General features: G+C 39.5%; 2 protein-coding genes across 4 annotated transcripts in view; both read left to right on the top strand.

The window, feature by feature from the left end:
* Window positions 1-2: 2 nt before the first annotated feature.
* Window positions 3-12,526, top strand: RAD51AP1 (RAD51 associated protein 1). Of its 3 annotated transcripts, none has more exons than XM_067468943.1 (7): window positions 3-92; window positions 4,975-5,028; window positions 5,659-5,875; window positions 8,497-8,546; window positions 8,891-9,041; window positions 9,819-9,928; window positions 10,804-12,526. In XM_067468943.1, the coding sequence occupies exons 3-7, from the start codon at window positions 5,856-5,858 to the stop codon at window positions 10,935-10,937; spliced, it is 465 nt and encodes a 154-aa protein (XP_067325044.1). In that variant the 5' UTR covers window positions 3-92; window positions 4,975-5,028; window positions 5,659-5,855; the 3' UTR covers window positions 10,938-12,526. The 3 variants fall into 3 exon arrangements, with proteins under 3 accessions (XP_067325044.1, XP_067325046.1, XP_067325045.1); XM_067468945.1 differs by lacking the exon at window positions 3-92 and adding an exon at window positions 1,805-1,940; XM_067468944.1 differs by lacking the exon at window positions 3-92 and adding an exon at window positions 3,445-3,465.
* A 2,642-nt stretch (window positions 12,527-15,168) lies between these two features.
* DYRK4 (dual specificity tyrosine phosphorylation regulated kinase 4) overlaps window positions 15,169-18,010 on the top strand; it is a 38,333-nt gene continuing 35,491 nt past the window's right edge. The window contains exon 1 of the mRNA XM_060779563.2: window positions 15,169-15,470. Coding sequence (XP_060635546.2) covers window positions 15,169-15,470 — 302 coding nt within the window. The remainder of the gene's footprint in view (window positions 15,471-18,010) is intronic.

The following is an 18,010-nucleotide window of genomic DNA, read 5'->3' on the forward strand; positions in this document are numbered from 1 at the left end:
ATTGCGTCACTTTGAGCGCGGCGCATCTCAAACGCAAAGCGCGGGTAACGGCTGCGAGGCAGAAGCGTTGGTGCTGAGGACGGACTGGAAAGGTAAGGTTGGGCAGGAAGGCCCTGGAAGAGCGGGAAAGGGAGGCGAGCCAGTGGTATGAGGGGAGGGAAAGGGAAGGGGAGTGGGCAGTGTGGTTACAGCTTCAAAGCCTGACCAGCTTGATCAGCACTGAAAAGCCTTGCAGCTTCAAAGCCTGGCTGTTGCTGCCTGGGGGCATTCTTTACTTGGGAAGTGTTAACTGGCAATGTATTGTCGAAGGCTTTCATGGCTGGAATCACTAGGTTCTTGTAGGTTTTTTCGGGCTATAGGGCCATGTTCTGGAGGCATTTCTCCTGACGTTTCGCCTGCATCTATGGCAAGCATCCTCAGAGGTAGTGAGGTCTGTTAGAAATAGGAAAATGGGTTTATATATCTGTGGAATGACTGGGGTGGGGCAAAGAGCTCTCTGCTGAAGCTAGGTGTGAATGTTTCAGCTGACCACCTTCATTAGCATTTGAAGGCTTGGCTGAGCCTGGGAAAATGTTCTGTTGAGAGGTGTTAAGATGTGCCTGGTTGTTTCCTCTCTGCTGTTTTGCTGTTGCAATTTTAGAGTTTTTAAATACTGGTAGCCAGATTTTGTTCATTTTCATGGTCTCCTCCTTTCTGTTGAAATTGTCCACATGCTTGTGGATTTCAATGGCTTCTCTGTGTAGTCTGACATGGTGGTTGTGCGAGTGGTCCAGCATTTCTGTGTTCTCAAATAATATGCTGTGTCCAGGCTGGTTCATCAGGTGCTCTGCTATGGCTGACTTCTCTGGTTGAAGTAGTCTGCAGTGCCTTTCATGTTCCTGGATTCTTGTTTGGGCGCTGCGTTTGGTGGTCCCTATGTAGACTTGTCCACAGCTGCATGGTATACGGTAGACTCCTGCAGAGGTGAGAGGATCGCTCTTGTCCTTTGCTGAACGTAGCATTTGTTGGATTTTCTTGGTGGGTTTGTAGATTGTTTGTATGTTGTGTTTCCTCATCAGCTTCCCTATGCGGTCAGTGGTTCCCTTGATGTATGGCAGGAACACTTTTCCTCTGGGTGGATCTTCATCTTGACTCTCGTGACTTGTTCTCGGTCTTGCAGCTCTTCTGATGTCTGAGGTGGAGTATCCATTGGCCTGTAGAGCCCAGTTGAGGTGGTTCAGTTCATCTTGGAGGAGGTGGGGTTCAACCAGGGGAAACAACCAGGGGAAACAACCAGGCACATCTTAACACCTCTCAACAGAATATTTTCCCAGGCTCAGCCAAGCCTTCAAATTCTAATGAAGGTGGTCAGCTGAAACATTCACACCTAGCTTCAGCAGAGAGCTCTTTGCCCCACCCCAGTCATTCCACAGATATATAAACCCATTGTCCTATTTCCAACAGACCTCACTACCTCCGAGGATGCTTGCCATAGATGCAGGCGAAACGTCAGGAGAAATGCCTCTAGAACATGGCCTTATAGCCCGAAAAAACCTACAAGAACCTTGTAAACTGGCACTTCATTGGTGGTAGTCTGTTCCTGAGAGGTGTTCTTTATTTACTGTCTTAGAATCCTAGAGTTGAAAGAGACCTCATGGGCCGTCCAGTCCAACCCCATTCTGACAAGAAGCAGGAATATTGCATCCCATCATACCACCAGTTTACCTGTCCGAACAGATTCTCCCCTATGAACCATCAAGATTGTTAAGATAGTCTGGAGGGACCTTGCTCTCGGTCCCACCAACCTCGCAAGCGCGCCTGGTAGGGACGAGGGACAGGGCCTTCTCGGTGGTGGCCCCTCTGCTCTGGAACTCCCTCCCACTGGAGATTAGAACTACCCCTTCTCTCCTGACTTTTAGAAAACAGGTGTAAACCTGGCTCTGGAAACTGGCATTTGACGAGTGAGTCAATAACTTGTGGCTATATGAATGGATGGTGATGAACAACGATTTTATTGTGTCGACTTGGCCATTGTAATTATATGATTGTATTTTTGGTATTTTAATGTGTTAGTGTATTATGGAATGTGATGTTTTTAAACTATTGCTTGTAATATTATTGTTGGAAACCGGCCTGAGTCCCTCCATGGAGGTGAGAAGACCGGTATACAAAAGTTCTAAATAAATAAATAAATAAATAATTCAAAGCACCCCTGACAGATGGCCTTCCAACCTCTGTTTAAAAGCTTCCAAAGAAGAAGCTTCCACCACACTCTGGGGCAGAGAGTGCCACTGCTGAACGGCTTTCACAGTCAGGAAGTTCTTCCTCATCTTCAGATGGAATCTCCTTTCTTTTAGTTTAAAGCCATTGTTCCTCGTCCTAGTCTCCATGGAAGCAGAAAACAAGCTTGCTCCCTCCTCCCAGTGGCTTCCTCTCATGTATTTATACATGGTTATCATATCTCCTCTCAGCCTTCTCTCCTTCAGACTAAACATGCCCAACTCCTTAAGCCGCTCCTCATAGGGCTTGTTCTCCAGACCCTTGATCATTTTAGTCGCCCTCCTCTGGACACATTCCAGCTTGTCAATATCTCTCTTGAATAGTGGATTATCTGTTTATTTTGCTATCTATGCCCCTGTTTAGAAGATTTCATCTTACTTTCTGTCCCTGTGATCATTGGATTTTGAAAAAAAAAATGGCTTTTTGTGCAAACAAGGATTGGGATAAAACATCAGTGGATACACTTTTTTTCTGATAATTCCTCCAGGAGTGAATTTCCCTTCTTAAAGATAGATTTCTTTCACTTCCTGTTGTCTCACCCCTGTGTCTAACTAGGAGTCATTTTTAGGTCGGATGTTTGTAACTGCCTGTAATAGCAACAATAATTTTATTTGTTACCCATTTCTCCTAACGGCTCAAGGCAGGGTACAACCCAATCAAAATATGTCAATCTAAAATACACATAACCAAATACAAATCTCAAAAACAGTACAATAATCAACATAACAGTAGTAATAGAATGCAAATCCTAAACTCATGATTCAAAGTTGACTGGGTGTGCCTGCTGGAAGACATGGGTCTTCTGTCATGTTTTAAATTTTGACAGATGGTTTTACTGTCAAAGCTCTTCCAGCAGGTCATTCCACACTCTTTGGATGGTCCTCTGGGTAACAATTGCCAATTGGGTACTGGCTGGTTGGAGTAAGAGGACCGTGATGTCTGAAGGGGCGAATTATGCTGAGAAAGGTGATCCTGTAGGTAACCTGGGCCCAATGTAAAGAAGAAGTCTTCTATCTCTTCCCCATCATACCCCCAGCCCCTCCATATCCAACCCGACTAAGGAAAAGAGAGGCAGGGAGATTGAGACAGGAAGGTCTAGCAAGCCCTCTGGAGATGACAGTACTGGCCACCCCCTTCTCCCCTCCCTGCCCCCCTCAACCCGGTCAGGCGCCTCAGAGACCCACAGATAAGCTTCAAGAGCTCTTGGTAGGAACCATGGTGATTGCTGAAGGGCTTCCATGTAGAGCCCAAAAACTGTTGTGTGAATGTAGCCATGGATTTAGGGGAAGGGAATTTTTTGTGGGATTGTGGCAAACCTGCAGATACCAAATTAGCATGAGGTGGGTTCACCATCTAATCTAGTGCACACCAAAAAACAAACAAACAAAAAAGTATTTGCTGGCGAATGTAATGTGCATTATTAGATCCGTGTTCAATAGTTTCATTGAGTGGATTATGGGCATTGAGTTATTTAACTTTGAATACAATTCTACGAATTATGTGGCCTTGTCATGAGGCAAAGTAGTGCAGTGGTCAAGCGTCTGCCTGCTATTCTGTAGATGGGAAGATTCAATCTTGCTGGGTTTGTTTCTTGGTTTTTATCCATTCTTTCAATTATAAAAGTAAATTAATCTCTTTACTTGTTTGTTGGATTGCTCACCTGTGTCATTTACCCTCACAATGTTTATCATTTTTATCTCCCTCCCCAACCCCCCAAAAAGAAAGCATGCACAGCAGGACTCGATCTCCCCATCTACAGAATTATAGACAGATGCTCTATCACTATGCTGCTTCATCTATTTATTTATTGTGTCATTAGCAACCAGACATTTGTATTACATTTTTAACAAAAACAAACAAACAAACAGAAAAAACACAGAATTTGCAAGCTTGTGCTTCACCTTATGACAAGGTCTTTATTGCCAGCTCAATTAGTAGAATCGTGTTTGAGATTAAACATTAAATATTTTAATATTTGTGAGCCATTCAATAAAAATATTAGCGTGAGTCTAATATTGTCTTATAGAGAACCAATCCTAAAATTCTGGGCAAAATCAAGCATCGTTATGTAGTCTCTCCTTATCCGTAGAGTAGCATTTATAAGCCTTACAGAAGACAATGGGAAATCACTAAATTGGGAGGAGGGGAGAGCCTAAGCAAATAGGAGTATTGTTTAGATGTTAGGAAGTATTGGATTGGTGCGTGCATATATATATATATACATGTTTATAGATTTGTTTCACAGTTTTTTAATGAATATGTAAATTGAAAATAAGAAACAGTTTAATCTAAAAGACACTGGTGCAACAAGGGTAATTTAGAGGGGGAGGAACTAGAATGGATGCAGTACAGCATGATCAATGTTTTCCAAGTTTCAAGTTATATAGTGCACCATCAAAGCTAATGTGCAACCTAATTTTCATGCAGTAATTTAGCCAAAAAGGTGCACATTACATTTGCGTAAATATGGTGATGAAACCTGTGGATGTCAGATCCATGAATGTGGAGGACTGACTGTTCTGAGACGAATACTGAGTGCAAATAATTCATATAGGCTTACCATAAAAATCTCACTTCATCCTCCCCATCAAGCTCTTGTTTATTCATATAATAAATAAAACCCCAAAATTACATGCAGTACCTAAATAAAACAAAACAATATGACTTTGCAAGCAAGTAGCCCAGATTTATTTGTCTTCTTTGTGTCTTTCTCAGGCTCCTTCCTGGCCACATATACCTGGGGATATCTGTGCTTTCATCAAGAAAATGGTAACTGAAATCTCTCTCCCCTATGCTTTCTCCCTAAAAATAAGAAATAAGGACAGTTTCTTCACTGGTTTTATAATTTACACACCGAGCACATTGTATGTGTTTTAAAGACTTTTTGGAGACTGTGTAGGAAAATTACAGGTACATAATTGTGAATAGGCATGAGTTAATTCAATCCTCCCAAAATATACAGCTAAAAGGGAATCCCATGCTTTACTATTTGGGGTAAATACATTTCACATTTATTATTTTAAAATCAATATGAAGACGTGTCTGCATGCAACAAAATTAAATGCTGTTACATGCATATTACAATGTTCACAGATGTTGGACTTCTGTTAAATGTTTGCCCTGCATCATGTATAGCCAGTTAATGTATCACATCCAATTTGAGGTTCAATTCTTATTCTGAACTGGTTACCTAAGATTATTTGGTTTAGATTCAAGAGGGACTTTTAAAAGCCTTGTGGCAGCTTTTTGTTCTCCTGGCCAGACTAACATGGCTACTACTTTTTTTCCAATTAAGTGAGAAAATACTCTCTATCTTGCTATGTTTGGTGTTTGACTCAAGACACCCAGTTGTCTAATTGTAGCTATGCTAAAAGTCTCAATTTCCCCATTCTTTTTCAGACAAAGAAGACAATATGAAGTTGCTGATGTGAAATAGTAACTTCCATATCCAGACAGCAAGGTGCTGTCTATTGACGTCTTGCTTTTCAAGTCACTTTGACCCATGCTTCTGCAAAGAGGGCCTAGGTCTTGTTGTCTCACATTACTAAAGCTTTAGCAATCCTGTGTGTAAACTACAAACTAGAGGCTGACTGGAAATGGCGCGACCAGTGCGTAGGTGTGTTGATAACATTCTCTGATTTTCTTGGTCATGAATGAGCAGTTTCTGAGTAGCCATAGAAAGGAAAGTGCCCTTGCACATTTAAAAAGTCCCTTTCTCAGTAAATGAGAGGTGGGGGAGTTCTAAACATCCAGTATACCTGAAATAAGGCCTGTTTCCAGAAAACCGAAACAATAATCTTGTTTGGGACTTTAGCTTAGAAAAGTCATATATTTTCATATCAAAGCTGTTTGAGCTATAATGTTTCCCTTGTCTTACTTGCGAATAGATTTAAGGTTATATATAAATATATTTTTATTCACAGTGTCATTTAATAGTATTGGAACAAAAAGCAGTAGCTTTTTATCTTGTAAGCTCTTTCAAATGTTGCAATTATTTTTATATATTTTTACATCTTTGAGAAAGAGAAAAATTTATTAAAATGGGTTGCCATATGGAATAATAAATGAGACCGCCTTTTTAATTAATTTGATTGTTATCTATGATAGCTGTTGGTAGTAACTTGTCAATAAAGAGAAAAGTAAACAAAAAGCATTGATTATCCTAAAACACATAATTCCAGTTTTGGGCTATAAATTTAATATTTGTTGTCCAATTTAGATCTAAGAGATTATTCAAATGTATTAGAAAAGAGTGAACATGTTGAAATAATTTGTTGAGATCACAGAAAAATGCCGAAGAAGTCCTGGAAGAAATGAAGAAATAAAAGTCATGTCAGGGAATTGATCATTTTTTTTAGAGTTCTATTATGGATAAACTTATCAAAGCTGCTAGCATGTGGTTTCTATCAAACACCATCATTTCCCTTGTCAATTGATTAGTTTTATGTTTGTTAAAGTGACATTCTTAGAGTAAACCAATATTCAGTGCCACCCCATTTAATATATTAGCCTAATAATAATAATAATAATAATAATAATAATAATAATAATATTTATTTGTATCCTGTCCCCTCTCCCAAAAGGGACTCAGGACAGCTAAATTCAAATATTTTGTCCTTGTAAATAAAACAATCAGTATGATTTTCAAGTATTACATTAATATTGGGTTTATTTTTTAGTGGTAAAATGGGGGTGTTTTTGACTTCAGCTGCCATCTGGATTTACCACATTGCGTTGGATTTACAGGAGTTTTCATTAAAACTTCTGGAAAGCTCTTTCTCTTTCATGTTACAGTGTGTATTAATTGTAATGTCTCTTAAAATTAGTAGCTTTTACTGTAAGTGGTGTTTTTATTGTTTGAAATAGATCTCATAATAGCAGTACATATGAAAAGGATCTAGGGGTCTTAATAGACCACACACTAAACATGAGTCAACACTATGATATGGCAGCTAAAAAAAGCCAATACAATTCTGGGCTGCATCAAATTGTTAACTTAGAGCATGTCCCGAAAAGGGCAACCAAATTGATAACAGATCTGGAAATCAAACCATACAAGAAATGCCCTAGAAATCTTGTTATGTTTAGTTTGGAGAAAAGAAGACTGGCCCCTTCCACACAGCTGAATAAAATCCCACATTATCTGCATTGAACTGGGATATATGGCAGTGTGGACTCAGATAGCCTGTTTCAAAGCAGATATTGTGGGATTTTCTGTCTTGATATTCTGGGTTATGTGGCTGTGTGGAAGGGCCCTGAGAAGTAACATTTCAGTATTTAAAGAGCTATCTTTAAATATATTGTCGAAGGCTTTCATGGCTGGAATCACTAGGTTCTTGTGGGGTTTTCGGGCTATAGAGCCATGCTCTAGAGGCATTTCTCCTATCTTTAAATATCTGAAAAGATTACATGTAGAGCAGTGTTTCTCAAACTCTGTTCCTTCAGATGTTTTGGACTTCAGTTCCCAAAATTCTAATTGTGGGATTTCGGGCAGTTGAAATCCAAAACATCTGGAGGAGCAGAGTTTGAGAAAACTGATGTAGAGTATGGAGCAAGCTTGGTTTGTGCAGTTCTAGAACACTGATTCTTAAACTGTGGGTCCCAACCCGAAATGGGATCCCTTTACCTCAATGTTGGAATCACGAAAACATTTCTGAACATCACCCAGGGGCTGTTTTAGATATTTACACGAATCTATTGTGTAGTGTTTACCGTGGACTCTTAGGAAAATGCTTCAGCTGTACTTCATTAAAAGAAAAATCTGCCTATTTACAAGCCTTACATGCAAATGCTGATTTTTTTAAAACCAGTAAACGTTTGATTTTTGTACCTGTTTTATTTACTTATATATCTGGGGTCATGTAAACATTTATCGGGCCTTTATGGGTCCCGAGGAGAAAAGGTTAAGAAGCCTTGCTTTAGAGTTAAAGGGACTAAACCAATGGATTCAAATTACAGGAACAGAGATTTTACCTAAACATTAAGTGTGACTTTTTTTTTTTTTTTTGCTGTAAGGGTAGCCTAATAGTGTGATACATTTCCTTGGAGGGCGGTGGACTCTCCATGGCTGTTTTTAATCATTTTCAAGTGTCTTGATCAGTGATGAACTAAATATATTTACTTGGAATTGTAAAACATGTTACATTGTGTGCTACATTTTAATAAAATATGTGATGCTACCATGAGCAGACAAAAAGGTGATTCTTGTATTCTGAGTATGTTTTTTCTCTCTCCCAGAAATAAGAAAGTAGTTGACTACTCTCAGTTTGGAGATAAAGATGATGATGGTAAGTCATCTATAGTTTAAAAAAAGGAACTGGTGATTATTTTACTCACAGTGGCAAGACTTATAATTGCAAGGAATTGGTAGACAGTTAAAAAAAATTGGGCATGTGATCCACAAGGTGCACTTGCTCACCCTGGCATGTAAGATAATAGAAATAAAAGTTTGCATTTTGCACCTCTAATATGTGTCAAACTTCAAACCCATATTACACTGCTTTAGAATTACAAGTAATTTTACACCATTTTCAACTTTGTGTTGTGCTGTGCCAGTCATTGGGATATTGTTGAAATTTATATCTTACTTTGGATTTAAGTAATTTACTTCTAAAGTATTTTTGTTAAATAGATGATGACTTCGCAAGTGTAACTGTCAGTTCAAAGAAAAAATCAAAGAGAGAGTGCTCGGAGTCGAAGAAGGAGAAAATTGATCAGCAAAAACAGTCCCGTAAAGATGACATTCAGCCACAGAAGTCACAGAAGCTTTCACCAATTGAGACGTAAGATAAATCAGACAATTAAAAAATAATAGATGTATTAAAAAAATCTAACATTTGTTTATTTTAACATCTGTTTGGATGTGACTTACATGGCTAGCACAGAAGTCTCATTGACTCCCTTTCAATTGTGGTTAACAATTGAAAGTCAATGAGACTTCTGTGCTAGCCATGTAAGGCTCAGGGCGGCTAACACAGGCAACAATTCAATGCCAACAGTATCAATAACAGCAATATAAAATCCTATTACATAACAATTAAAACAGTGATATTAATTAAAATTACATAAATAGATAGAACAATTCACATAATTGCAAGTCATATAGCTGTTTCCAATTGTCATAACAATCCTATTGTCTGAGTTCAGTGTCTAAAGTGCTGCTGTGCCCACTAGTAAGGAGGGAGGACGCCGATCTAATCTCTCTGGGGAGCAAATTCCACAAGCGGGGGATCACCACCACGAAGGCCCTGTCCCTCGTCCCCAGCAGACGCATTTGAGACGCCTCTTGGGACCGAGAGCAGCCCCCTCCCCCAGTAGATCTTAAATTACGAGGTGGAACGTAGAGAGAAATAGGACCCATCATCAAGAATGCAAGCTCTGCCCCATTCTTTTGTATATTCTTAACACTATTAGTAAATAGTAATGTTAGTGTTAATCTTTATCATTCTCTGTTTTTTAAAGGATCTCCTTTTATAAACATTTAAAGCCAGCATCTAAGTCTTAGAATATGACTGATATTTAACATATATTTTCAAAATGTGCTTCTTAAATTGTTTCAGAGTTGTCTTGGATGACAAACTATACAAGAAAGACATGGAAATTGCCTTAGAATTGTCAGTGAATGAACCATCAGAAAATAGCAATATCCTGCAAGATTTACAGAAAGAAGGTAATTTTAAAGATTTCATGATTTTTAAAAACTCCTGTGCTGTTACTTATTGCTGTTCTCATAATCGTGATGTTGTTTTAGTTATTCCTATCTTGGATCAGCTATGATGTAGTGGTTTGTTGACTATTGAGGACCAGATTGATTGGCTGCTTGGCTATATAAACTCACTGGGTGGCATTGGGCGAATTACCCTCACGGGAAGGCAATAGAAACCCATATCTTGCTAAGAAAACCTTCATGAACAGGTTTGCATAAATCAGAAACAACAACAAGGTTCAACTGTCCTTTATGTCCTTAGCCAAAAATGAGGGGTTTGTAAGATACCGCCATCTTTCACCCCATGTGCTACATACCGTATTTCAAAAATACTAATGTTGAATGAAGATTGAGCTCTTCCAACTTTCATCCTGTTAGTATTGGCTATAGAGAAGGCCCTCTCCCTCGTCCCCACCAATCGCGCCTGCGAAGGGGGCGGGAGCAAGAACAGGGCCTCTCCAGATGATTGAAGAGATCGTATGGGTTCGTAAACAGAAATGCAGTCACGCAGGTAGGCAAGTCCCAAACCGTTCAGGGCTTTGTAGGTAAGAACCTGCACCTTGAATTGGGACCGGAAAATGAACCTGAGTTCAGAATTAGTACCTGAGTTCAGAATTAGTCGTTAGCTTGCTCATCTCTTGTTTGAAAGGATATAACTCACTTATACTTGAATGTTCATTGTATAGCAGCCTCTCAAAATATAGGTGTTTGAACTGTATGTTGGAGACTAGTTTGTGCGTTGTGAAACATTATGTGCAAATGTAGTTATGTAGTTTGAATGAAAGCTCAAGAAGCATACTTAAATCTTTCTTAAGGCCACTTTTCAATAATCTTTTCAGATGCAGCTGGACACAATCCTAATCCCAGTCAGAGGAAGGGAGTCCTTACAAAATCACCCACACAAGGCCTCAGGCTTGGCCTCTCCCGGTTGGCAAAAGTGAAACCGTTGCACCCACGTTTTGCCAACATCTGAGAATGGTTGTGACATCTTCAGAGGACTCTAAAATGAAATCAAAAGATCAGGTGGAGAAAATGTCTCATTTTTTAAAAGAACATATTTGAGATAGAAAAACCTACTGATTAGTAGGATTGGCAGGTTTTTTTTAAAAAAAAAAAACCTGTGCTACCTGAAGTGTTTGCACTTTTAAATAATATTGGTGCACCCATAGACACTGTTCAGACAATTCGCCAATTCTTTCCAGTTATATGGACATGAATGGCTTGATATTTTGTGCATTTGTGGCTTCATGAAAGTCAGAAATTAGAATAAATCAATCAGTTGTGGCTCTGGACTGGATGAGTTGGGCATTTTGATTAAGTTACAAGTAATCTTAATGTTCTACCAAAATTTCATCTTCTTGATACAAAAAACTTATTTTGAGGAGTTTGTGCTGCAGTTTCAAAGACACAGATGTCCACATTATTCCTCCTTTACTTGATTTTTGTGTATAGGTATGCATTTTAATAGTAAATATATACAGAGTACTGTCACTTTTATAGAAATGAAATAAAATGTTTTTAGAAATGGAAAATGTTACTTGAGTTTGCCATTTCTTTCCACTGTAAAATCTGGCATGTTTCACAGTGCTGACAGACTAAAAACATAACACAACTGGACCAGTTGCAGGTTTGTCTCAAAAACAAATGGCCACTCTAATACTGCTTTTTCTAGAGAAGCCATGTGTTTATAGCACATACAAGTACAATGAGAAGTTTCCAAATCTGTGAGGAAAATGAGTTCTGAACTGGTGTTTACATGTGGCTCTTTCCTGGTTTGATGATAGGAAATAGGATAAATTGCATTGTAAATCAGTCAATAACACCTAAACTTTCTTGATTTTAAAATATGTTTTCTCCTTTTATAATTGTTTTAAAGGGCCGGGCTTTAGCACAGCTGAGTAATCATTAGGAGCAATAGATCACACCAGTTGAATAGCTGGCAGTTCAAAGCCCATGTCGGGGTGAGCACCCGACATTCAGCCCAGCTTACTGTCTACCTAAGCAGTGTGAAAACAAGTGTGAGCTGTGAATAGAGAAATTAGGCATCTCTTAAGCAGGGAGGTATTTTACGGCACTATAAAAAGGAAGTACCAGAAAAATGCCAGCAATCAAAGGAAGGAGGATGTCTGTGATTAAGGGCCCGCCCTTTGTTTTTGATTTTTATTATGTTATTTTACACGGATTGTTTTATTTTGTTACTTTACGTAATTTTCTGTTGTTTTGTGTCTAATTTTGCTGTATTATTTTTGGGCTCGGCCTCATGTTAGCCGCCCCAAGTCCCCTTTGGGGATATGGAGGCAGGTTATAAATAAAGTTTATTATTACATTATTTGTCATAGAGGATGGAGCAACAGCACCCCCTTGTGACCAGAAACGAGCACAACCTCCAGAATGCCGAAGTTGGGGGAAATGCCAACATATACCTCTATGTGTTGTCTGCCTGTCTGTTTAATGGCATTGAATGTGTTATGTGTTCTGTGATCCACCCTGTGTCCCCTTCAGGGTGAGAAGGATGAAATATAAATGCTGTAAATAATTAAATAATAATACATCTTGCCTAAATGTTGTCTTTGAAATTGTCAGTCTTTAAGTGACAAGTGCCCCTTACCAAATACCAATTGAGGGCCCTTCCAGACAGGCCCTATATCCCAGGATCCAATCCCAGGTTTTCTGCTTTAAACTGGATTATATGAGTCCGCACTGCAAGATAATCTAAACAGAAAACCTGGGATCATATCCTGGGATATAAGGCCTGTCCTGAAGGGCCCTGAGTTACCTTGAAACCTGATTTTAGCTACATTGTCTCCTGGGAGAAAACAGTGGGGGAAGATAATCTAATTAATACATCTATATAAATAAAAACGTAATGTTCGTTTGTGGGATTAACATAACTCAAAAACTACTGGATGAATTGACACCAAATTTGGACACAATACACCTATCAGGCCAACGAGTGACTATCACTCATAAAAACGCTGAAAAACACAGCAGAAGAGACTTAAAAAGCCTAAAAACAAAACCAAAAAAACAACGCATGCTCAAAACCACATATATACACAAACACACATATATGCACATATACACAAATATACACACACACAAAACACATATACACAGACTGGGCCAGAGCAACGTGTGGCAGGGGGCGGCTAGTAAACAATAACATTGCAGTCCCTACTCCGTAACATTTTGTTTCACCCAAGTAAACGTTTTTTCTCAGTTTTCTTTTCCCAAGCATGTCCTTGATTTCCAGAAATCAACTTCAGGGTCTTAGTGATGCTACAAAAATCTTCCTGCAGTCCCAGCTGCCCCAATGCATGCATGTAAACTACACCTAGTCTCAGTTTATCGTGAAATATGTAACAGCACAGGGTGTCATGAATGACTTTTCAATGACTTTGAAGCATAGGTTCTTTTTATTGCAATTTCCAGTGTGAGAAGGTGTATCAGAAAACATTTAGGCAAAGAATGACATTGGACATACAGACATACAGACTCTGTGCAACTACATTGGATTTACAATTACATTGGTTAACAAGCAAAAGGGAATTACATTTTCACTCAATATTCACACCACATGTACACGCATTCATCCACATGCATCCAAATATTACCATATCCTTTCTCCCTCCTTGGAGATGCACCTGTTAGGCCAGACCCTGCTTTCCTTCAGCCTGCCAACGTATAGTTCCATAACTTCCATAACGCCAAAACTTCAAAACGCTGAGATGCCAAAACCTTCCCTAAGAACAATGCCAAGGACCTGATCTCTGTTTTCCATACAGCAGAACCTGACTCCCTGCACAAAATCCAAGACTCCAAAAGCGCACTTCTTCCTCTTCCCTTGAGAAAGAAGGCCAAAGTGACCAGACTGCTCCCGTGCAGATCGGCCACTATCTGAATACACCATCTCTCTCCTTCCCATGGAGCAGAGCACGGCGGGTAGAACAGACTCCTCAGTCTGCCACAATTTGAGCATTATTAGCCTGAGTCTTTTATAGGAAAATTCTGTTGATGTAGAACCAAAGTTGTAAATTAATGATAGACGTCTTCCATCCTGGATCCATCCCAGTTTCCTGGCCAAATGCTGATCTTTTTGATTGGTGTTGATCTTATGTTGACTTCCTTCTTAACATAAGGAATGTTGCAAACATTTCCTTTATCACTGTCCCAGTTCTTATCACAGTTTCTCATTAGCAAGTCCAGCAAGCAGGTAGTTAGTCATTGCAGGCCTAATATTATACTGGTGTTTCCAAAATTATTAGCTCCATCCATACATCCTTCCATTCATTCCCACACATCATTATTAAATTCACATTTCTCAAATCTGCACATTGAATTTCTTATTACAAGGGGAGGCAAGAGGCAATACAGAAATATCTGGCTACTATAAATGAATTCAAGTCTCCAGGAACAGATAGGGTATTGAAAAGAATTGACAGAAGTAATCCCAGGATCATCAGCAATAATCTTTCTGAATTCATGGAGAACAAAACTCCCAGCAAGCGGGAAGAGGACAAAAGTTGTCTCCATGTTCAAAAAAGGAGAAGAGAAGATGACCCAAATAACTACCATCCACTCAGCCTGATAGCTATACCAGAGCTCAGTAGCAGACTGGCAGGAAAGAGTCTAGAGCAGGTTACTGAACAAACCATGTCAAGTAGTCTATTTATACTAATAATAAACTTTATTTATACCCCGCCACCATTTCCCCCAGCGGGGACTCGGAGCGGCTTACATGGGACCAAGCCCGAACAACAAATTACAATACAAAAATACAAACTCCAATAAAATAAACAACATAACAATAAAGTAAAAATATCAAAACATTTACAGGGAAATGGAACCTTTGTAGGAAATGGATCAAAACTGGTGTTTCTTGCCACTTTCTGATGGCAAGTCTTTAGTTCCATGGAACCTGATCACTATATCAGAAAGAATTCCAACCTTTAACAAATGGCATTATTACATCACCGGCACAATCATCTGAAAAATTCCACTGGCCCATCATGCACCCATTACCCTGTTGCCCCTGGAAGCTATAAATATTGTGGGGAAAGGTTTAAAAACAGCAGAACTGAATCATGACAATGGTAGGCCACGACTTCAATTAGTCTACACACTAGATATTTAGCTGGTAGCTGATTTCCTGTGCCTTCTGTAGAGTTTGCTGTTCATTTGATGAACTCCTGCATCTAGTGGGGATGCCACAAAAAAAGAGACCTTCACTTTTGGAGCAGAATAAACAGAAATCTGCTGCTGGCCACAAATTGGAAACGGGGGATTATCAAGAACGAGCTGGCTGTCCAGATGCTCCACAGAAGATTGCCTACCCAACTCCATGCAACTTAAATCTCTCTCCAGTCTCCACAGCAGAAACTGGAGATTCTCTGGAAATCTCCTGGAAAACCTTTTTATCTGTATTAAGATCAATGGAGGAGGGTTCAGAAAACAAGATTAATGCTTTGGTCCCACAGCTGATAACGTCTCAGCCAATTCTGCCAAGGTAAGAAATTGTGACCAATCTATTTCTTACACATTTCAATTAAACCACATGTGCATTAGAGTGAATCTTTCATCTGATACTCTCAGCTGGTAAGTAAAATCAAATCCGATCACCCTATTACAGGTTCCACCACTTTCAATGGAGAAATGATCAAATTGAAAGAAGCAGGGTATTTTGGGTCATGTTACTTCGTTTATGGAGGCCACACATAAAACTCACATAACTTGACTTTTGAGAAGTGCAGCTAAAACCTTGGGGTTTTAAAAACAATTGTTAAGATGTTTTACTACTGATTATAGGAGCCCCCGGTGGCGCAGTGGGTTAAACCCCTGTGCCGGCACGACTGAAGACCGACAGGTCGCAGGTTCGAATCCGGGGAGGTGGATGAGCTCCCTCTACCAGCTCCAGCTCCTCATGCGGGGACATGAGAGAAGCCTCCCACAAGGATGATAAAACATCAAATAATCCAGGCATCCCCTGGACAATGTCCTTGCAGCCGGCCAATTCTCTTACACCAGAAGTGACTTGCAGATTCTCAAGTCTCTCCTGACATGACAAAAACAAACAAACAAACAAAAAACTACTGATTATTGTCTAAATCAGTGGTCCTCAAACGTTTTAAACAGAGGGCCGGGTCACAATCCTTCAAACTGTTGGAGGGCTGGATTATAATTTGGAAAAAAAATGAATGAATTCCTATAAACACCGCACATACCTTATTTGTAATGCAAAAAACACTTAAAAACAATACAATAATTAAAATGAAGAATAATTTTAACAAATATAAACTTATTAGTAATTCAATGGGAAGTGTGGGCCTGCTTTTGGCTGATGAGATAAGATGGTTGTTGTTGTGTGCTTTCAAGTCATTTCAGACTTAGGTTGACCCTGAGCAAGGGCCAGGTAAAATGACCTTGGAGGGCCGTATCCGACAACTAGTCATCCATACCATAAAACATGTTTTCAGATTTTATGTAAGAGGAAAGTAAAAATGTATGGACAATGTGTCAATTAATAGACTAGAAATTTTCTTTGAGGTTAAATTTTGGATTACAGCTCAGAACTGTTAAAAGAGGTTATATCTACTGTGCTTATGCTAAGTAACCTCTATATCTACAGATTCTGTATCCATAGATACACTTCATAGTCTCATTCAATTTATGACCACGAATAATTTCAAGATCCTTTTCACATGCACTACTACTGAACCAGGTAACCCCCATCCTATATACATCCTATATTATTTATTTATTTGTTTATTTATTTACAGTATTTATTTTCTGCCCCTCTCACCCCGAAGGGGACTTAGGGCGGATCACAGTGTACATATACACAGCAAGCATTCAATGCCGTTTTTTACATACAAGACATACAGATAGATAGAGGCCATTCAGCAGTTCTTCCACATCGGAGCCTCCTGGAGGTTGCTCAATTCGGCCACAGGGGTGCTGTCATTTCGTCCACTATGATGTTGAGCCTTTTTGATCGTAATATTTCCTCATTGCTCTCCGGCATTTTTATGGTGTCATGAATTAGCCTCCCCACTTTAAGCGATCCCTAATTTCTCTACTCACAGCTGTTTTCGAATTGTTTAGGTTGACAGTGAGCTGAGCATTTTTAACAGCTTTTTTAAACAGATATTAAAAGTCAGGTGCTCAACCCCGACTCGGGCCTCGAACTTGCCACCTTTTGGCAGTGATTTATTGCAACTGATTAACCAGTTGTGCTACTAGCCCAGCCGTTATTGTTTGTGGCCTAAATATATGTACCTTTATTGTTTATGGCCTCTATATATATATATACCTACCTATCTGACGAGGCTCTGGCAACTGTCATCCATGCCACGATCACGTCTAGGCTGGACTATTGCAACGCTTCCTATGTCTACAACCTGAAAGCTCTGTATTGTTCAGAATGCGGCAGCCAGGCTATTCACAAGGACGCCCATGAAATGCCATATAACACTAGTGCTGCAACATTTACATTGGCTTCCAACTGAGCACTGTGGCCTCTATAAGATGTTAGTTCTGACCTTTAAAACTCTTTATGGCCAGGGTCCATCGTATCTTAGGGACCGCCTCTCCTCCCATCATTGGAGGTCGCAACGACCAGCCCAACGTGACTTAGTCTATATACCGGGTCCTAGAGAAGTGCACTTGGAAAGTACCAGACACAGGGCTTTTTCTATTTCTGCCTCTGCCTTATGGAATTCCTTGCCGCCCTATATGAGAGCCATGCGTGACTTAGGGCCTTTTACTCTAGCACTTAAGACCTGGCTTTTTACTAGAGCATTCGATCTCTGTTAATATTTATTTTCTGTATGTATGTATTTTATCTTTTATAATTTAGCTGTAAATCGCCTAGAGCATTCTCGGATGGAGGGCGATTAATAAGTAATTAAATATGATGATGATATATATTACATTTGCCTTTGTTGAATTTAATTCTGTTTATTTTAGCTTAAAGATTCCCTTTTTAACCCACCATCTCAGTCACTGATCAAAAATATTGAAGAGTATCAGCTGCAGGACACAACCCTG

This window comes from Anolis sagrei, chromosome 5, assembly GCF_037176765.1.
Source record: "Anolis sagrei isolate rAnoSag1 chromosome 5, rAnoSag1.mat, whole genome shotgun sequence".
Taxonomy (NCBI): Eukaryota; Metazoa; Chordata; class Lepidosauria; order Squamata; family Dactyloidae; genus Anolis; species Anolis sagrei.

Bases quoted from the DNA above. Each gene is read 5' to 3' on its own strand.
- RAD51AP1 (XM_067468943.1), top strand. From the start codon at position 5,856: ATGGCGCGACCAGTGCGTAG. The intron at 8,547-8,890 runs GTAAGTCATCTA...TTTGTTAAATAG, and splicing joins TGGAGATAAAGATGATGATG to ATGATGACTTCGCAAGTGTA. The intron at 9,929-10,803 runs GTAATTTTAAAG...TAATCTTTTCAG, and splicing joins GCAAGATTTACAGAAAGAAG to ATGCAGCTGGACACAATCCT.